At 41.9% G+C, this 22241-nt stretch overlaps 1 protein-coding gene across 3 annotated transcripts in view; it reads right to left on the bottom strand.

The window, feature by feature from the left end:
• Positions 1-4989: 4989 nt before the first annotated feature.
• LOC112248224 (rap guanine nucleotide exchange factor 1-like) overlaps positions 4990-22241 on the bottom strand; it is a 48750-nt gene continuing 31498 nt past the window's right edge. The window contains exons 10-25 of one of the 3 annotated variants that reach the window (XM_024417075.2): positions 20865-21067; positions 16967-17098; positions 16483-16572; positions 12698-12780; positions 12442-12547; positions 10969-11044; positions 9722-9806; positions 9436-9528; positions 8589-8774; positions 8225-8309; positions 8037-8131; positions 7801-7879; positions 7585-7686; positions 7143-7240; positions 6006-6134; positions 4990-5835 (exon numbers count right to left, since the gene is read on the bottom strand). In XM_024417075.2, the coding sequence (XP_024272843.1) occupies positions 5685-5835; positions 6006-6134; positions 7143-7240; positions 7585-7686; positions 7801-7879; positions 8037-8131; positions 8225-8309; positions 8589-8774; positions 9436-9528; positions 9722-9806; positions 10969-11044; positions 12442-12547; positions 12698-12780; positions 16483-16572; positions 16967-17098; positions 20865-21067 (1793 nt within the window). In that variant the 3' untranslated portion in view covers positions 4990-5684. The remainder of the gene's footprint in view (positions 5836-6005; positions 6135-7142; positions 7241-7584; positions 7687-7800; positions 7880-8036; positions 8132-8224; positions 8310-8588; positions 8775-9435; positions 9529-9721; positions 9807-10968; positions 11045-12441; positions 12548-12697; positions 12781-16482; positions 16573-16966; positions 17099-20864; positions 21068-22241) is intronic. The other 2 variants (XM_024417076.2, XM_024417077.2) reach the window with 2 other exon arrangements.

Genomic DNA, 22241 nt, shown 5'->3' with positions numbered 1-22241 from the left:
TTGTATGCACATGTACAGTATGTTCATATTGGTATACTTACCCATTCTACTTCCTCTTTTGTTTACCTGTTGCCAAGGAGGCCCTCCAAATAAGACTGGAGGCCATTGTTGGTAAGATTAACATTGTTTATCAAATGTTTTTCTGTGTTGTCTTATGTGACCTCTGCTGGCAGATGGTTGATAATGGCTTCTAGTTGGTTGTCTCTTGTACTTGTCTTTATTTTCTAAAAGGGTACATGGTGGAGAAATGTGATTGCAACAAGAAACAGGACCAAGATACATAAGTCAAAGCTGAATGAAGACAAGGCCTCAAATGAATTTAATAATAGAAATATATTAGCATAAATCTTATTTCTTGTTTGATATAACAAGTTAGAAACTTGAATTAATAAAATGTGCACTTGGCAGTTGCAAAGAAAAAGTAAAGATTAAGATGGGCAAAAGAACAGGCACTGGACAGAGGAACTCTGCCTAGAAGGCCAGAGTCGCATCTTCACTGTTGACATTGAGACAGGTGTTTTGCAGGTACTATTTAATGAAGCTACCAGTTGAGGACATGTGGGGCGTCTGTTTCTCAAACTAGACACTAATGTACTTGTCCTCTTCCTCAGTTGTGCACCGGGCCTCCCACTCCTCTTTCTATTTTGGTTAGCACCAGTTTGTGCTGTTCTGTGAAGGGAGTAGTACACAGCGTTGTACCAGATCTTCAGCTTCTTGGCAATTTCTTGCATGGAATAGCCTGATGAGTTTCAGAAGAAAGTCCTTTGTTTCTGGCCATTTTGAGCCTTTAATCAAACCCACAAATGCTGATGCTCCAGATAACCAACTAGTCTAAAGAAGGCCAGTTTTTTCGCTTCTTTAATCAGTAAAACAGTTTTCAGCTGTGCTAACATAATTGCAAAAGGGTTTTCTAACGATCAATTAGCCTTTTAAAATTATAAACTTGGATTGGCTAACACAATGTGCCATTGGAACACAGGAGTGATGATTGCTGATTATGTCCTATGTAGATAGAAATGTCCTTGTATTTGACCCCAAACTTTTGAACGGTAGTGTAAATCACTACTGGTCAGTGGTGGATAAAGTACCCAACTGCTATACTTGAGTAAAAGTCTAAAAGTATTTGATTTTAACCATACTTAACTATCAAAAGTAAAAGTATAAATAATTTTAAATTCCATATTAGGAAAACCAGATCACACAAATTATTTTTTTTACAGATAGTCAGGGGCACACTCCAACACTGACATAATTTAGGGAAAATATATTGAGTGAAAGTAGTTAAAAATATAAATAGTAAAGTACAGATATCCCCAAAAACTACTTAAGTAGCAGTGGATACACATCTCAAAAGCAATCATTTAGTAAAACCAGTAGGTTTTGTATAGTAGTGTTGAGTAGTACTTATTTATGAGGGAAGGGTAGGGACGACACAAAGATCCCAGATAGCACTACGCCTTTTCTCAATTTGATTTGCTCAACTCCTGCGTCCGCTCTCCGCCGTCCCCTCTCGCCTCCATTTGTAAAAGGCAATCAAGGAGAGGTGGCGAGGAGACTGAATGTGGACAATGCGCTTGTATGAAATAACTCAACTCAAATTACATTTACAGTGGTAGAACCCTGAATAAATGTGTAGTCATAAAAACATAAGTTAGTTTTGCCATACATTTTATAGGTAAAACTATAAGTAGCATATTGTTTTAAAATGTGTGCATGCTATCCTCCGACCAAAACAAAAGCTGATTTAGAGGGTGTGTGGCAAATTTTAAACCACTTCTGTGGAGGACTCAGGATACACATGAATATCCTCGATGACCGGTGGATATCGAGAAGGGGACATCTTCCATTTGCCTATTAATGAATTGACATCTCCTCGACCACTTATCGGTTTCCGGGTTACGGAGGAGATGGAGGACAGACTTTTTCCCAAATGAGAAAAGGCCTTGTGCTTCCTCGGCGGGAGGTAGTGAGGACACTCTTCCGGTCGCCTACTAACTAATTGACACTACTCGACCACTTATCGGTTTCCAGGTCACGGAGGAGAGGACTGAGTCGTCGAGGAGAGGATGGTCTTTTGACCAAATGAGAATCTCCCCAAGTTTAGACAGAGGCTGTCTCCACAGCAGCAGACCCTCAAGTCGACTACTGATTTATGGTCTCACGGATGGACAGCCCTGCGGTCGGGACTCCCTAAAAACGGCACTTTGATACAGCTACGACTGGAAGTGACTTTGTAGACGGTTAGAAGAGCATTTTCACTAACCCTAATCTAATTCTCCAAACCTGCTGCTTTAAGTTCTAACTTGCTCCGAAAAAGTCGCGTCCGGTTGTAGCTGTATCGAAGTGGTGTTTTTGCGAATCTCCTGTGGTTACACTGGAATACATTGGTGCACTGACTTTGGTACTGCAATCAATTTGAGACTCAAAAGGTTCACTTCTTCAATGAAATGGGGAGAAAATTGTCCAATGGCTCGGGACAGATTTTTCCAAGTATGTTCTGACTGAGCTTCTGACTGTCATATTTCAGGCATGATTGCCATTAGAAATGTTTTATTCATCAGGAAAACCTCCATTGACCCTCCATTCATTCTATGCTTACTTGATACCATCTATTTGCACACTGCACAGGATGACTATGGCAGAGAGGAATAAATAATGCACACACAACATGTAGAAATACTGCAGGTTTTATTTACTTGCACAGGGATCTGTGGTCTGGTAGGGTTGATTCTGTCAAGGGATAATGTGCCATCTTGTATTTGCTTCATTTGGCATTGAGGTGTCCCTCAGTCTTTGAGAGAGACTCAATATGGACATGCTTGCCTAAGGTCCACTTATGATTGCTGTAATGTTCACTGCTATGTATAGATCCCTTGACACAAATCACATCACCTTTTTGTTCATTAATGTTTTATTTTATATTCTATTTTATCCCCTTTTTCTCCTCAATTTTGTGATTTTCAATTGCAATGTTGTCTCATTACTGCAACTCTCCAACGGGCTCAGGAGAGGCCTCCGAAACATGACCCGCCAAACTGCCCTTCTTAACACCCGCCAGCTTAACCCGGAAGCCAGCTGCACCAATGTGTCGGAGGAAACATTGTTCAACTGACGACCGAAATCAGACTGCAGGCACCCTGTAGCCACAAGGAGTTGCTAGAGCGATGAGACAAGTAAAGCCCCTCCCCTAACCCGGACGACGCTGGGCCCACTGCGCGCCGCCCTATGGGACTCCTGGTCACAGCTGGTTGTGACACAGCCTGGGACCGAACCCGGGTCTGTAGTGACGCCTCAAGCATTGCGATGCAGTGCCTTAGACCTCTGCGCCACTCGTGAGGTGTTCGTTCAATTTTTAAGTACACCAGTCAAATGTTTGGACACCTTCTTATTCAAGGGTTTTTCTTTATTTTTACTATTTTGTACATTGTAGAACAAGACATCAAAACTATGAAACAACACATGGAATAATTTAGTAACCAAAAAAGTGTTAAACAAATCAAAATATTTTATATTTGAGATTCTTCAAAGTAGCTACTCTTTGCCTTGATGACAGCTTTGCACACTCTTGGCATTCTCTCAACAAGCTTTTCCAGCAGCCTTGAAGGAGTTCCCACATGTGCTGAGCACTTGTTGGCTGCTTTTTCAACTCATCCCAAAACATCTCAATTGGGTTGAGGTCAGGTGATTGTGGAGGCCAGGTCATCTGATGCAGCACTCCATCACTCTCCTTCTTGGTAAAATAGCCCTTACACAACCTGGAGGTGTGTTGGGTCATTATCCTGTTGAAAAACAAATGATAGTCCCACTAACCGCAAACCAGATGGGATGGCGTATCACTGCAGAATGCGGTCGTAGCCATGCTGGTTAAGTGTGCCTTGAATTCTAAATAAATCACTGACAGTGTCACCAGCAAAGCACCATCACACCTCCTCCATGCTTCACGGTGGGAACCGCAGAGATCATCCGTTCACCTACTCTGCATCTCACAAAGACACAGCAGTTGGAACCAAAATTCTCAGATTTGGACTCATCAGACCAAAGGAGGTATTTCCACCATTGCTCGTGTTTCTTGGCCCAAGCAAGTCTCTTCTTATTATTGGTGTCCTTTAGTAGTGGTTTCTTTTCAGCAATTTGACCATGAAGGCCTGATTCACGCAGTCTCCTCTGAACCGTTGATGTTGAGATGTGTTGTTACTTGAACTCTGTGAAGCATTTATTTGGGCTTCAAACTGAGGTGCAGGTATCTCTAATGAACTTATCCTCTGCAGCAGAGGTAACTCTGGGTCTTCTTTTCCTGTGGCGGTCCTCATGAGAGCCAGTTTCATCATAGTGCTTGATGGTTTTTTGCAACTGCACTTGAAGAAACTTTCAAAGTTCTTGCCATTTTCCAGATTGACTGACCTTCATGTCTTAAAGTAATGATGGACTGTCGTTTCTCTTTGTTTATTTGAGCTGTTCTTGCCATAATATGGACTTGGTCTTTTACCAAATATGACTATTTTCTGTATATCATCTCTACCTTGTCACAACACAACTGATTGGCTCAATTGGATTAAGGAAAGAAATTCCACAAATGAACTTTTAAGGCATGCCAAGAGTGTACAAAGCTATCATCAAGGCAAAGGGTCGCTACTTTGAAAAATCTCAAATATAAAATCTATTTTGACATGTTTAACACTTTTTTGGTTGCTACATGATTCCATATGTGGGATCTGAGTGGCAAGGCAGTCTAAGGCACTGCATCTCAGTACAAGAGGCATCACTACAGTCACTGGTTTGAATCCAGGCTGTATCACATCCGGCTGTGATTGGGAGCATCGTTCGGGTTTGGCCGGGGTAGGCAGTCATTGTAAATAAGAATTTGTTCTTAACCGACTTGCCTTGTTAAATAAAAGGTAAAACATTTTTTTTGTTATTTCATAGTTTTGATATCAACTATTATTCTACAATGTAGAAAATAGTACAAATAAAAACACTTGAATGAGTAGGTGTGTCCAAACTTTTGACTGGTACTGTATATAAACTTCATATCACGTCTCCCCATTTCTGAAGTATCCTTTTAAAGAACAAAAGGAAAATTGCATTGCATCAGTCAGACAGTGTCATACAACACTTCCTTGAACTACAAAATTCAGTCTTGTGTGCATCAGTAATATCTTTACCACCAGTAGTCTTGAAGCAGACCCGGGTGATTTGAGGTATTTTCCTCAAAGTTCTGCACCACCAACAGCGGTTCTCTGCCATGTCAGACGTTATGGTATCCCAGTTTGTCATCAAAAAAAGGGCTGGTGTCCCATATAAAAAAAGAAGCCTAAACTGAGTGGTGTTTCCCATGGCACACATCAGTATGATATGGTTTTAGTCAGGACAATGTCTCTGGTTGTGAGATCCTGAAATGCTTGGACTATACCCATAATATGGCATTGGGTGGATGAGGTTGGCGACAAAGGTGAACATGAGGAATCTTTTTGCGAGCCTCCCAACACTTTGTGCTCTGCACAGTGTCTATCCCACTGGCTTTACTCACACACGGACTGAGACCCAGTGCAATCCACAGCAGAGAGGTCCTGTAAACTACTAACAAAAAAACATCCCAGTCTTTTAGCTGCCTTCACAGTTCTCATTTGTAGTCTCTTGTAATCATGAAGAGTTTGACCCAAGGCCCAATACAGTGGGACATGTTCCTATGTCTTTTCTTCGCGCTCTGTTTTGCGCCGCGTAATGTTCCGAGGTTTGATCTTCAAAGACAGCTCCCACAGAGCCTCCTCTGCCAGGTGGTCGCTGAAGTCGTTGAAGAAGGAGACAATATCGTCGTTGTGTTTCAGATCATAATGCCTGGGAGAGAGGGAAAACACCATCTAAACATTGCAAAGGTGGTAAAAGTTAATGGAAAATATAAAATTCCAAGATAGGCCAATGATTTAACAAATTGTTACGTGAAAGAAAAGTGCGTTGAACATAAAGCTGTATGAGAGCGACAGCCAGATTGACCACTGTATACATACACCTGCTGGAAGCGCCTCATGCTGTCCAGGATGTTGAACTGCTGCCAGCGCTTGGAGAAGTTGACCTTCCCGTTGATTTGATCAGGGTTGCCCAGATGGACAAAGGTCAAGTCCTGGAGGATAAGACCCCTGTGTGTCGTGAGGAAAAAAAACATGAAACAGTAAAGACGAGAAATGCAAAGTAAGCAATACAAATGGTAGACGTGCAAATCCATTTGCATCACTTGTGACAGCGAAGTGTATACACTTTAACCCACAGAACAGCAAAGTGCATACACTTTAAACCAGCAGGTTGACTTACAGAACAGCAAAGTGCATACACTTTAAACCAGCAGGTTGACTTACAGAACAGCAAAGTGCATACACTTTAAACCAGCAGGTTGACTTACAGAACAGCAAAGTGCATACACTTTAAACCAGCAGGTTGACTTACAGAACAGCAAAGTGCATACACTTTAAACCAGCAGGTTGACTTACAGAACAGCAAAGTGCATACACTTTAAACCAGCAGGTTGAATTACAGAACAGCAAAGTGCATACACTTTAAACCAGCAGGTTGACTTACAGAACAGCAAAGTGCATACACTTTAAACCAGCAGGTTGAATTACAGAACAGCAAAGTGCATACACTTTAAACCAGCAGGTTGACTTACAGAACAGCAAAGTGCATACACTTTAAACCAGCAGGTTGACTTACAGAACAGCAAAGTGCATACACTTTAAACCAGCAGGTTGAATTACAGAACAGCAAAGTGCATACACTTTAAACCAGCAGGTTGACTTACAGAACAGCAAAGTGCATACACTTTAAACCAGCAGGTTGAATTACAGAACAGCAAAGTGCATACACTTTAAACCAGCAGGTTGACTTACAGAACAGCAAAGTGCATACACTTTAAACCAGCAGGTTGACTTACAGAACAGCAAAGTGCATACACTTTAAACCAGCAGGTTGAATTACAGAACAGCAAAGTGCATACACTTTAAACCAGCAGGTTGAATTACAGAACAGCAAAGTGCATACACTTTAAACCAGCAGGTTGAATTACAGAACAGCAAAGTGCATACACTTTAAACCAGCAGGTTGAATTACAGAACAGCAAAGTGCATACACTTTAAACCAGCAGGTTGACTTACAGATATGGTATACATGGGGGCTCCACATCTGCCAGTGCCGCTCGGTAGACCCGGAACGACGAGGAGCTGTCTATTAACGTGCAGTATTCCTCTAGGCCCTGTAAAGAGAACAGTGACAGTCGTCCATGTTAACATCAAACAACACCCACATGTGTAGAGAGAGTTCATATTAGAGCTACCTTACAGTAACTGGGCGGCAGGGTAACCTAGTGGTTAGAGCGTTGGACTAGTAACCAGAAGGTTACAAGTTCAAATCCCTGAGCTGACAAGTTACAAATCTGTCGTTCTGCCCCTGAACAGGCAGTTAACCTGTTCTTAACTGACTTGCCTAGTTAAATAAAGGTCAAAAGAACTGCTGTGAGGATTACACTTTTTTATTTTAACAATAAATTGATGTTTCAGAGCAATCTTTGGACATCGATTAGACCACAGTCTATCTCACCTCTGAGGTTGTTTTCTGCCACTCCAGTCTTCGGATGGGAGCTGAATCCAAGGCAGATAATATTGCCAAATATGAGTTGAAATTATTTAGCTTCCGTAAGTGCTGCAAGAGAGTGGAGGGAGACCATCTTAAAATGCACCTGAGAATTTGTTGCTTTTTCAACAAACACGCCCAAAACAACTGTTTGCTCAAGTATCCACATTTCAAAAGGCATACCTTCATTATTTTGATAAATTTGAGGAGGAGCTTTTCTCGGTCCTGGGCTTTCTCTTGCAGAATGATTATGGAGCGTACCCTGAGGGAGACACGAAGGGGGAGAGATGCATCAGTTTCATCACATGTTCTCCAGACCTGGCTGCTTTCCTCTCGGAGAGAGGGCAGTGAACTGAAGTGCTGCAGTGAACAAGATAAGCAGCGTGGTGACTAAGAGAAGATGTGAGGTGCAGGCTTACCAGTAGGACATGTTGTTAAAGTGCTCTGTGAACTGTGTGAGGTTGGCACTCTTCTCCTCGTTCTGCTCCTTAGCCCAAAGCAACACCTCAGGGATCTGTCCAGAGAGAGAGAGACACGAATAACTAACTTTTTAGGCAGAGGGGCAGCATACACAGGAGGAGGAGAAAGACATGCTTGGATGAGCTACCTCAATTTTGTAGAAGAGCTCTGCATCCAGGAGAGTTAGCTGGTCGGCGATCTCATGACTTCGGAAGTCGTGCAGGGTCCCAGGTCTAAAGTTTCACACAGGAAATGGGGGGAGGAAATTAGAAGAAAGTGAATATGGCCAAAGATAGAACTAGACACTGTGATACATTGATGTTCAGAACACAACAAGGAAATCCTTCACTGTCACGGAGCAGAACATTTCTAAATGCCTCTGCAAGCGGTAACATTCTCTGAAACAATACAAAATACATTGCAATACAATCTTTATTGATCCATTATACAGAGACAAGGGACGTGACGTTTTAGCTGTCACAGTATCCTCGTCTAATTGCGGGCGGACCTACCTGGCGGCGACACCTCTTGCGGCCAGTGGTTTGAGCGAGTAGGTGTAGCGCAGCAGCTTCCTCTGCTCCACCTTGTCCAGGATGTTTGTGCGGAGGACGCGGGCCAGGCTCAGCTCACCGTTACACACCAGCCTGAACACCAAGTCCATCAGCTGCATCAGGATGTCCTCCGTCATCTCCACCAGACTGACACACACACACACACACACAGCCGAGGGGATGGAGAGATGAGAGAAGGGTATGAGAGAGGGAGGTGAAGGTGGAAAAAGACCTGAGGAGGTGTTTACTTGCGCTGCGAGCTGCTCCAATAATTAAACAAATGTATAAGAAGTCCAATCACTCTCTGCACACACCAGCTTGCCATCACGGCTAAATTACATTTGAAAACTGATGGATATGCGCAAAAAGAGCAGACAACCGAGCAGGCTATTGGCTGGTAGGGGATGCGGCTGGCTGATCACAGCTGTCACACATTGATATTGGATGAAGCACTCATTTTGATATGACATATCTGACATCATGCTCTGAACTCTGATTGATATTCTCTTTGTAGGACATGTAGGGATGCATTCTGTGCTCAGTCAATTATTTTGATATGAGAAACAGACACCCCCCCCAAAAAATGTTTCTTCTTCGGGTCTACAGTGAAAATAGCCAAAAAGTGACGAGTTTGCGTTTCTGTAATCATGACTGGTTAACCCCTCCCCCTTTTACCAGGAACAGACCAAAGGAAAAGTGAATAAGAGTCGTCTTTGTTTGCACAGTCATTGAAGGACAAACTTTTCTTTGTAGATTGCAAGTTTTTGATAGCTAGACTTCTGGTCAAATGGCAGGCTAGAGACCTCACCACAGCTCGTCCACCACACGGACAAGAACAAAGAAGGTGTTTTTGCTGACTTTCTTCTTGAAGGTATCTGGGCAGTGACAAAACCTGGTGTATGTGTGGAGGTGTTAAGAAAAACAAACAAATAGTCAAAGTATATTACACATCTTACAGTATTCAGAGGGTATACGACTAGGGGAGTGATGTGGTAGGGATTTTGCTACCCATTCCCCATTTTCTCAACCAAGCAGGCTTTGTTGGAGGAAACTCTTTGGGTCCACATGTGAGAAGTGAAGCATGGAAAGGATATCTGTAGTGCAGCTTTTTGATAAGGTCCTCTGGGGTTATGAACGTTCTGTACGTCGTCAGGAAAGCCTCACAGTACAAGACAAGATCTGGTAAAGAAGACCACAAAGGAGATTACTGAATATCCTCTCGCTTCCCCAGAGCTCTATTTGGAAAGAAGGAAAGTCTGGGTGTATTATAGAAAAACAGTACTAGTAAAAGCTAGAATCCTTAGTTGCTACATCCATTTTTGGACTATACATGGATTATTTACACTACCATTCAAAAGTTTGGGGTCACTTAAAAATGTCCTTGCTTTGGAAAGAAAAGCACTTTTTTTTGTCCATTAAAATAACATCAAATTGATCAGAAATACAGTGTAGACATTGTTAATGTTGTAAATTACTATTGTAGCTGGAAATAGCAGATTTTTTATGGAATATCTACATAGGCGAACAGAGGCCCATTATCAGCAACCATCACTCCTGTGTTCCAATGGCACATTGTGTTAGCTAATCCAAGTTTGTCATTTAAAAGGCTAATTGATCATTAGAAAACCCTTTTGCAATTATGTTAGCACAGCTGAAAACTGTTGTTCTGATTAAAGAAGCAATAGAACTGGCCTTCTTTAGACTAATTGAGTATCTGGAGCATCAGCATTTGTGGGTTCGATTACAGGCTCAAAAAGAAACAAATAACTTTCTTCTGAAACTCATCAGACTATTCTTGTTCTGAGATATGAAGGCTATTCCATGCGAGAAATTGCCAAGAAACTGAAGATCTAGTATAATGCTGTGTGCTACTCCCTTCACAGAACAGCGCAAACTGTCTCTAACCAGAATAGAAAGAGGAGTGGGAGGCCCCGGTGCACAACTGAGCAAGAGGACAAGTACGTTAAGAGTGTCTAGTTTGAGAAACAGACGCCTCACAAGTCCTCAAATTGCAACTTCATTAAATAGTACCTGCAAAACACCAGTCTCAATGTCAACAGTGAAGAGGCGACTCCGGGATGCTGGCCTTACAGCTACAATAGTCATTTACAACATTAACAATGTCTACACTGTATTTCTGATCAATTTGATGTTATTTTAAATGGACAAAAAATGTTTTCTTTTGAAAACAAGGACATTTCTAAGTGACCCCAAACTTTTGAACGGTAGTGTGTATATATACACCCATTGATTCTTAAAGGATAACTTGTACCTTCCATCTGAGTGGACACCGACTGCATGTAATAGGGGGAGGGGGGTGTACTACGGAGGTCATAAATACCTTTGCGGTCCGTTTCTGTGGCGTGGACTAATAAAATATCCCCCGATCCGGCTCGGACATCTGGACCGTCATCGTTCTGGTATCACATGTGGACAGATAAAGTTGTAAGAGCAGAGAGAGAGGATTAGCCTAATTGTTGACCTCATGAGGAGTCCTAGTGTAGCCCTACAAGTGACTGCCCTGATGAAACCATTCTGAAAATATTGAAAAATATGTTTTGAAAAGCCATGCTAGCCATGAGGGGGTTTTCTATAAGGAGATAGGCTCTACTAAAGCCGCACTGACCTTGCCATGCTAACTCCAGATCTTCACCTACATATTTATCATCTACTGTGAGAATGTGATCATATAGCCCCCTCAAAATCAACTGTAGACTTCAAAGCCACTTCCACTGTGTTTTTTTCATTGTTCCCCTCTAATCAGGGACTGATTTAGACCTGGGATACCAGGTGGGTGCAATTAATTATCAGGTAGAACAGAAAACCAGCAGGCTCTGGACCTCGTAACAGTAACAGACAGGGACGTTGCATTTGAGTTACAGAGGCAGGGGCCAGCAGAGGGCAAGCTCTCTGTAAACAGCTGATTGGTATTGGTGGCTTATTCTGTATTAGTAGTATCCTTCTTGTAGGACAGGGATCTATGCTGACATTTTTTTACAAGGAAATAGCCAAGAAACACGAGAACAAAAATAAAATGTCACACTTTAGTAGACTTTCATTCTAAGAAATGGACAAACGGGGGTCTTTGGAGTGGATGCAGAATCAATTACAATGTGCCTTAAAGATTTGATCCTGGTGGGACCAGGCTCTGTTTACAGTCGGGGACTCGTTGAGATTCTCGGGAGACCCATGGGGTAAATAGCCAAGAAACACGCAAAGTCACACTTTAGTAGACTTTCAGCTAAATGGCTCCTGAGTGGAGCGTTGGCACTGCGGGTTTAGGGTTACAGTCGGCCGCGAGGGTTTCGCCGGCGGGGATGTCCTTGTCCCATCGTGCTCTAGCGACTCCTGTAGCGGGCCGGGTGCAATGCATGCTGACACGGTCGCCAGGTGTACGGTGTTTCCTCCGACACATTGGTACGGCTGGCTTCCGGGTTAAGCGTGCATTGTGTCACGAAGCGGTGCGGCTTGGCTGGGTTGTGTTTCTGAGGACGCACGACTCTCGACCTTCGCCTTTCCTGAGTTCTGTACGGGAGTTGCAGCGATGAGACAAGACTGTAACTACCAATTGGATACCACAAAATTGGGGAGAAAAAGGGGTAAAAAAATAAATAAATAAATGTAAAAAGTTTGCACACATCTATTTCTAGGCGCATATGCGAGTAAAATAGTCACACCGTAGAGCCATGTAGGATCCTATGAAGCATCACATAAAAAGAGGCATCTCCTGCTCTATGATTAAACAGCTTGATCTGAAAGAGACGCGAGGTAAAATGGACTGACCATCAACAGTAGAAAACGAGGACACGTTTACCTCCTGCTTTAGTGTTAACCGGGACATGATCTCCATGTGATCGATGAGGGAAAGCTCATCCGTCTCCTCGCTACTCTGCCCATCTTCAGACGACTTTTGTCTTCGGCTGAGTGAGAAAGAGAAAAAGAATATAACAAAAAAGGGAATCCTTCCTTCTGTCACTGGAGAGTAGGAACAATGGAGAATATTTTATTAGTTATTTAACCTCAAAATAAAAGGAAACAGAAAGGCCAGACTGTCATGGTATGGTTCTTACCGGTCATCGGACATGTCCTTGTTATTGCACAGTGGGTTCTCCGAGGCAGTGTCCTCCAGTGAGTCATCTATGGCAGACGAGTCCTGATAACAACACAGAGTGGTTAGGACCGGTCTCGCACCAAATCCAGCAGCCTGAGGTCATGTTCGTTAGGGCATGGCACAGAAAAGGTTTCACAATGATTTGCAGTGGAAAATGATAATGTGCATTTCTCATTGGACATTTATTTCTATGCTTGTTTCAGGTTATTTTCTTCTGTTCGGTACCAAATGAACATGACCCTGAAGTCAAGATAAAGGTGAAAATACTTTCTTAGTTAAGGTAGATGTGTGGGTACGTTATCTAAGCACATGGAGGTTTCAACTTAGTATTCAGTGAGTTGTTCCGCCAGCTTTGAGGAAAACAGACAATGGTAGTTCACACACACTATTAATATTATACGCTCTATGGATCAGTGGAGGCTGCTGAGGGGAGGACGGCTCATAACAATAACTAGAACGGAGAAAATGGAATGACATCAAACACATGGAAACCATATCTTTAATGTATTTGATACCATTCCACCTTCCACACCAGTCATTACCATGGGCCAGCCCTCCGCAATTAAGATGCCACCAATCTCCTGTGGTATGGATACATGCATAACTCTAGCCTCACTTCTCTAGTGCAAATGCAACACTAAATACACAATACACTTAATATACAGTGCCTTCAGAAAGTATTCACACAAGTATTCACACCCCTTGACTCTTTCCACATTTGGTTGTGTTACAAAGTGGGACTAAAATTGATTTGTCTATTCTTTTTTTTTACACAAAACAACTAATGTGTAAGAAAAATAAAACACTAATATGTTGATGAGATAAATATCCAAACCCCCTGAGTTACATGTTAGAATCATTCTTTCTGGATATGACTAAGAGCTTTGCATACCGGGATTGTACTATACTTGGAATATTTTCTTTTTTAAATTCTTCAAGCTCTGTCAAGTTGGTTGTTGATCATTGCTAGAGAGCCATTTTCATGTCTTGCCATGGATTTTCAAGAATATTTAAGTCAAAACTAGAACTAGGCTACTTAGGAACATTCAATGTCATTGTGGTTAGTAACTCAGTGTAGATTTGGCCATGAGGGACCTTAGAGATAATTGTATGTGCGGGGTACAGAGATGAGGTAGTCATTCAAATGTTAAACACTATTATTGCACACAGAGTGAGTCAATGCAATTTGTGACTTTTTAAGCACATTTTCACTCCTGAATGTATTTATGCTTGCCATAAGAAAAGGGGTTGAATACTTATTGACTTAAGACATTTTGGAATTTGTAAAAATGTCTACAAATGTAATTCCACTTTATGGGGTATTGTGTGTAAGCCAGTGACACAAAATCTCAATTTAATCCACCTTAAATTCAGGCTGTCACACAACAAAATGTGGAAAAAGTCAAGAGGTGTAAATACTTTCTGAAGGCTCTGTATCTACCCATCTCCATCCCAGAAGACAGTACAGATTGTCTTTTTACTAAAAACATGGGGAATGGGGAGAACTTTGAGCGAGAAAGACTGAATAAATAAGCTGAGCGTTTAGTCGTTTTATTGGGCTGTCCTTCCTGATGAAAGGCCTTATGGAAGATGTTAAATACACAGACTTAACTCAGAGCCATTCATGAATCCAGTTGTAATTAGTTACTACGATCCAGACCTGACCCAGGTGGACAACCACCATTGACCTTAAAGGCCAAGTTTATGAACATGATAGAAAATGTCTCACTGTCACTTGGAGACAAACCCCCCTTGAGACAATGACAGGGGAGTGACTGATGTCCTTTGAGCAAGAACTACACATAGGCCCATATAGTAGGGAATGGGGACTAGAGGTCGACCGATTAATCGGAATGGCCGATTTCAAGTTTTCAAAAGAATAGGTAATTGGCATTTTTGGACACCGATTGTGGGCGATTACATTGCACTCCACGAGGAGACTGCGTGGCAGGCTGACTACCTGTTACGTGAGTGCAGCAAGAAGCCAAGGTAAGTTTTTAGCTAGCATTAAATTGATCTTATAAAAAACAATCAATCTTCACACAATCACTAGTTAACTGCACATGGTTGATGATACTACTAGTTTAACTAGCTTGTCCTGCATTGCATATAATCAATGCGGTGCCTGTTAATTTCTCATCGAATCACAGCCTACTTCGCCAAACGGGTGATGATTTAACAAGCGCATTCGCGAAAAAAGCACTGTCGTTGCACCAATGTGTACCTAACCATAAACAGCAATGCCTTTCTTTAAAATCAATACACAAGTATATATTTTTAAACCTGCATATTTAGTTAATATTGCCTGCTAACATGAATTTCTTTTAACTAGGGAAATTGTGTCACTTCTCTTGCGTTCAGTGCAAGCAGAGTATATGCAGCAGTTTGGGCCGCCTGGCTCGTTGCGAACTGTGTGAAGACCATTTATTCCTAACAAAGACTAATTAATTTGCCAGAATTGTACATAATCATGACATAACATTGAAGTTTGTGCAATGTAACAGCAATATTATAGACTTATGGATGCCACCCGTTAGATGAAATACAGAACGGTTCCGTATTTCACTGAAAGAATAAACATTTTGACCATATTAATGACCAAAGGCTCGTATTTCTGTGTGTTATTATGTTATTATTAAGTCTATGATTTGATATTTGATAGAGCAGTCTGAATGAGTGGTGGTAGGCAGCAGCAGGCTCATAAGCATTCATTCAAACAGCACTACTGCATTTGCCAGCAGCTCTTCGCTGTGCTTCAAGCATTGAGCTGTTTATGACTTCAAGTCTATCAACTCCCGAGATTAGGCTGGTGTAACCGATGTGAAATGGCTAGCTAGTTAGCAGGGTGCGCGCTAATAGCGTTTCAATTGGTGACGTCACTAGCTCTGAGACCTTGAAGTAGTTGTTCCCCTTGCAATGTAAGGGCCAAGGCTTTTGTGGAGCAATGGGTAACGATGCTTCGAGGGTGGCTGTTGTCGATGTAACCCTGGTTCGAGCCCAGGTAGGGGCGAGGAGAGGGACGGAAGCTATACTGTTACACTGGCAATACTATAGTGCCTATAAGAACATCCAATAGTCAAAGGTATATGAAATACAAATGGTATAGAGAGAAATAGTCCTATAATTCCTACAATAACTACAACCTAAAACTTCTTACCTGGGAATATTGAAGACCCATGTTAAAAGGAACCACCAGCTTTCATATGTTCTCATGTTCTGAGCAAGGAACCTAAATATTAGCTTTTATTGCACTTTTACTTTCTTCTGCAACACTTTGTTTTTGCATTATTTAAACCAAATTGAACATGTTTCATTATGTATTTGAGGCTACATTGATTTTATTGATGTATTATACTAAGTTAAAATAAAAAGTGTTCATTCAGTATTGTTGTAATTGTCATTATTACAAATAAATAAATAAAATCGGACAATTAATCGGTATCGGCCTTTTTTGGTCCTCCAATAATCAGTATCGGCGTTGAAAAATCATAATCGGTCAACCTCTAATAGGGACAGTCCAGTAGTAGGGGATTTGGGGAAAGGAAGAGAAACATGGTCATGTACAGGCAGTTACCATAGCAGGGCATGCCAAGCGATCGAAGAGACACAACGAATCCTGAGTGGTTAGGTCACATACAGATAGGGTTACTTAGTGAGGTCTGTTGTCAGTCATGGTGCAACTGTCTGTGAAAGCACGCTTTTCTCTCCTCGCTCTCATGCAACCTCTCTGCTAAGGCTACTTACTCGGCGGGAGAGCCCATCTCCGTTGGCTTGGCTGGATGTGTACAGATTAACGTACTCTCCCTCCCCGCCTTCCTCGTTAGCGCTTTCGCTCTACGGGGGAAAAAAGAAAGACAGCAAAGAGAATGACAGATGCTTGGAAAAAGCAAATGTGGTTCCGAATGCGAAAGCTTCTAACAACTAGCCGGACAAAACAAACAAGTACCTATATCATCTCAAATGAAACCACTAAGAAACAACTGTTCCAATCACCACAGCATACATAGAGCTGCAGACTTGTTTTTTTTTTTTAAACCTAGGGTTTGGCCTATTTTCAAGGATAAGAACATCACGTCACCGACATTGAAACAGCCCTTTGCTAACAATGTTTATACCCTACTCCAGATCTGTGCTCTTCTTCAATAGCACCCCCCCTGTCAAACGCAATCCCATTTTCTTTTCGCACAGTGCCTAACACTTGTCACAACACACAGCTAGTAGGGCTCACCAAAGAGGTTTGACGAGTGTCAGAGAAAGAAGAGTCAGTGAGAAGACCGATAGCAAGAGAGCTGTCCAGAGAGCCGTTGGCCACCAGCACAGGGTCGGGGCTGCCACTGCCCGGGGCCGCTAGGTCCATGCTCTGTGATTGGTGGACAATGGGAGAGTGGGAAGAGACAGATGAGAGAAGATATGGAATGGAAGATTGGCAGAGAGGTGCAAAGTCCTGAGAATATGACCGGAGAACTGTCTTATGCTGAGAGAGCGAGGGTGAGAAATGAGAAGGAAAGAGAAAGAGAGATTAAGACAAAAGCTACTTGAGAGATCTACAAGGTCAAAGAGCAAATATTTTTTGAAATAGATAATTGAGAGAGATGCATCGGTATACTTGCCATCGGAGAACAATATGACTGTAGGCTATATTGTCTGTATCTGACTGGTTAGTCAGTGACTACAATCACTCAGTCTCTTCAAAATTACATATTCACAAAATGTGCTTGTTGTAACTTGTAACAGATCTGTTGAATATCCCATGCATATAGGTTTAATTGAAACCAAGTCAAAAGGGTGCAACAAGGATCAATGGTTCTTCAGCAAGAACAGATCAATTGTCCTCATCATTGCTCCAAAACTAGAATGATTAGACAAAGAAGAATACAGAACATTAATTTGCTGCGTTTATATCATAATAGTTCTGGATTGTGTTCAAGCCCCAGTTTTAAATGAATGACATCCGCTAATATAAATAACACATTTCACAAATTCTGGATGAAAACAACTGCATGCTTTCTCTATTTCTCTCTGACAGAGATAGCCATTTATTGTATAAATATTGAGGGGTCTGATAGAGAGTGAAGAATGAATGTGTGTTTGCCAGTGTGTGTGTTTTTTGCACAATATACTCCCTTATCAGTAGCTGACCATGTCTACAATGGCTAATGGCTAATAAATGAACTTTTTGTATTGGTGTCAATACTTCTAAAGCAGAAGCGCAGTCATGTCTGTGGCGGAGCAGACAAGGTTTCAACTGGTATTGGTTTTCTTTTCAAATACTTCTGATGCACTTGATCGAGCTTGCCTGACACGGTGGGACCAATTAAATAGTTCCCAAAGTGCAACACTTTCATTTAATTTAGCACCGCACTTTGCCCGTGACTTTCCAGGTTAAATAAAACGTTTTAGAAAGAAAACAAATACTATTTAAAGCCAAGTCTACTGTAGAGAGTGAGAAGAGCAGAGAATCAGAAAGGCAGGCAGACAAGCCAACTGAGAGTCACTCACCATAGGGGTGGTCAGGGAGGAGTTAGAGACTGACATGCTGAGAGCAGCCCCCGTCTCCTCCTCCACCACCACTGCAGCCTGCGACTGCTGAAGGTGGCAGGAGAGAGAGGACGAGGAAGAGGACGAGGAAGAGGCAGAGTGGGAGGCCTGGAAGGGGGGGGAGAGCGTGGGGGAAGGAGAAAGTAGAAAGAGAGGAGCAGAGAGAAAGTACAGTGGGAGATGTTATTTAGCAAAAGAAGATGTAGGTCTACGCAGATAGTTAAGCCCAATCTAGAAGCAGCAGAAAACAATAGGCTTGATGGACTAAAAGAATGCTACGGCAGACAAAGCGTTAAAATAGAAACACACCAGTGCTTTCTAATATTCTACTGTTACCTCTGTGTTATGCATCGCTCTGATGGAGGCCGGGCTTTCCAAAAAGAAAAAAGGAATGAGATTTGATGAGTGCAATGGAAAATGAAGATCCAAAATGTTTTTTATTTATTTTTTATTTAAAACGCATCATCATGATGCTGTGGCCGGTGACACTGCTGGGAACTAGTCCGCGTTCACATCCTTGTCGGAACTAGGAAACTCCAACATTTCCGACTTGCTGATTTGTTGAACGCAGTTACCATGTCGGAAATGTCAGAGTTTCCGTGGAACGTATCAACAGTAGACTAAAGGAAAAAAATACTAAAATATAGTTTGAGTGGATTTTCCCTTTAACCCGTTTCACCTAAGCATTTACATAAATTATCCGAACCTTTGTCATTAGTTCCCCTACCTGCCAACGTAAATTATTTCCATGATTCTCCTTTGTTGTTAAGGCACAACAAGCAACCTGGTCTCAGAGAAATAGTATAATACTATACATGCACCAAGATGTATATCATCCAATTCGTATGCTATTGTATGTCCAGGTAAGACGTTTGATACTATACATCCTATAATTAGTATGATATTGTATGATCTATGCATAGTCACCTTACCCCTACTTACATCTACAAATGACCTATTTGTTTTACTTTAGTTTATTTAGTAAATATATAAAAACTGCATTGTAGGTTAAAGGCTTGAAAGTAAGCATTTCACGTTAAGGTCTACACCTGTTGGATTCTGCGCATGTGACTAATAACATTTGATTTTGATCGCTACTCCATTCATTAAAAAAAATATATATATAAAAAAAAGCTACTGTATCAGAAGTGAGTGGACATTCTGCTCAGGTAGAAGTCTATTCATTCTGGCAATCAGAAAGTACACAATGTGGACATGTCAGTTAACAACCGCCAGCAAAGAAACAACTTTTTGATTACATGAAACACAAACACCCTTTCCTCTCCCTCCCTACATCCAGGAGCGCATCTTTCACTGGGGACATGTCCCCCCCCCACATTCTGACCCCTCTCGTTTTATCATTGGAATGTGATACAAAACGAGGCAACGGTGTGCTTTAGGACCATGCAGACGTCTCAGAGCGGTCTGGTAGGCTGTTTGGCGTGTTTATCCGACTGGATACATTTAATTTTTAAATGTTTAACCAATGTTCCCACTTCTAAAACCAAAGTTGTGCCCCTGTCTACATCTATAGCTTAAGTTCAAACCAATCCTTGTTTTATTTCCCTGCTCCCCAGAAAATTCTGTGATTGGTCTTAATCCTCACCCACTATGAACTGGGCAAGCAATAATCCACAAGGCCAAATAACAGGAAAAAAATGTGCAGAAATGTTTCATTTTCGTATCTCACATTTTGATCCGCTTTAGATATGTTTAAAAATATCCGTAAATACGGATAAACCTTGAGCATGGATTGACTCATTTATATCGGGTTCATGCTTTTTTTTCTGGCAGAGCAAATGACTTTTTCCAACCATGAATGTCTGGTAGAGAGATTATGGCATTGAATATAATCTGGGAAGTAAACTACTACAGCCTTGCAGAGGCCTGAAACAAACATAACAAATGGCCAAAATGATGAAAACAAATTCAATTCAAATACAGTGGTGGGATGTAAGATGGGACATCATGGAGGACAAGTCTGTACAAAAGGCCAACCGTCTTATGCCGGCGGAAAAAAACACATCTTACTGAGAAGTGGTAGTAATTTAAATTGTACCGTTGCACTGATTTGTATTTGTTGTTAAGATGTTTTTTTATGATGCAAAAGTTCCCTTGAGCAAGGCACTTAACCCTAATTTGCTCCAGGGGTGCCATACTACTATGGCTGACCCTGTAAAGCAACACATTTCTCTGCACCCATATGCAGTGTATGTAGTTGGTGTATGTGACAATAAAACATGTCTTTTAAAATGTTTTCTCTATGTATTGAAGTAGAGTTTGGAGATGAGTTACCACTAGACTCTGCTTGCCTTCTGGATGTTTAGGACTTAACACCCTGCTTTTATTCTTCTATGTTATACAGATGGGCTAAAACATCATGGACTCACTCACCACTCAATCCTACACACTTGGTACAATATATGATAAGAAAATGAGTTTCCTGAAATGCATATGTATTGGGCCTTGGTAAGTGATGGATGTGTGTGAACAGGGTGTGTGGATGGGCTGGCGTACTGCATGTTGTAACACTGGGGAGTGTGAGGCCTCAGTGTGGCTTCAGTGTGAGGTGAGGGGCTATAGTTTACCAGCTGCCTCTGTTTGGGTGGCAGTGCCGGGGGTGGGAGGGGCTCGTGGACAGAGTCGCTGCTGCTAAACGAGTCATTGAAGCCGTAGACTTCCTGGAAGTGCTTGTTGCGTTGCTCATAGATGCTCTTGCTCTGTGGCATCTGGTAGAAAACTGAGGGCTGGGGCTCTGAGTAGTCTTCCACAAACTGCATGTACTTCAGTACTGTGGGGGTGAGACGTGCACACACAGACGCACACACACACACAGACGCACACAAACACAGACCAAAAAAAACGGGATATTACAATAACAATGCGCTAGTAGATGATAATGACAGTGTTCTTCAGAGTATCCCAAACCGTTTACACATTGTTATAGTGTTTAGATGAGGAGGAAATTCTAAATGTCAAACGTTGGTTTAAATGGAGCACTTCACTTCCAATCCTGTAAATTGTAAAAATGAAAAATGGTCGTGGTGTGCATTAAATACAATTTCAAAACAAGAAAATTGTATTTTGGGGGAGATGACAATGCTAGCCCTGTAGAAACCCTGACCATTTTGTCATTAGAACAGTGCTCTGTTGTTGAAAATCTAAATAAACAGGCTAGCGGAGGCACAAGTGCAGCCAAACCTGCTGGTCCTGGTTTTAAGCTCTTTATAGTGCTACTGAACATATAAAATGTGCTGATTACTACATAGTTATGGCCACCCTTCAACACATACGCTGAGAGGGCCAATCAGCACAAGCTCATTTCCTGCACAGCCGGGAGAGTCCCCTCCTCTATTAACTGACACATTCCATCAACAAATACATTATTTCATGTGAGCTCACAGGGCTGGCATAAGTGAAACCTCCAGGCCTCTGTGTGTGTGTGTGTGTGTGTGTGTATGTGTGCGCACAGGGCTCCTAGCTGTGGACTCATCCACACACCCCCACAGGGCCAGCCCGCAGCACAAACATGAAGCGCATGGAACTCCCAACGGCTCTTCATTCAGCAGCAGCATGTCCTATCCAACATGGCTGGCTCCATTGTGATGGTCTAGCTAGCAGACAGAGGGTTGAGGGCAAGATGGAACAACCAAATCCTATAGGAACATAATAAGTATGGCAGATCTGCAGGGATTACAAGCATGTATTAGACGAACACACCTGCCCAATAAAGGTGTCCAAATGCTTCCCAGCCGAAACAGTTCGGAAGAGTTTGTGCATATATTATGACAACATTTTGTGACGTTTTAGACTAGGGTATGTTTTTTTTTGTCATCTGTTCGGGCGCACAACATTTTTTCTTGAGGCAAACCGAAGTTGGTAGCTGAAGTCTACGGGGTCAATTTCACGCCATATGTATTGATTTTTAAAAAATACAATCGTGAACATGAAAAATAAAGTTGAGA

The sequence above is a fragment of the Oncorhynchus tshawytscha genome, linkage group LG04 (genome assembly GCF_018296145.1).
Source record: "Oncorhynchus tshawytscha isolate Ot180627B linkage group LG04, Otsh_v2.0, whole genome shotgun sequence".
Classification (NCBI taxonomy): Eukaryota; Metazoa; Chordata; class Actinopteri; order Salmoniformes; family Salmonidae; genus Oncorhynchus; species Oncorhynchus tshawytscha.
This window is presented reverse-complemented; position numbering and strand designations above follow the sequence as displayed.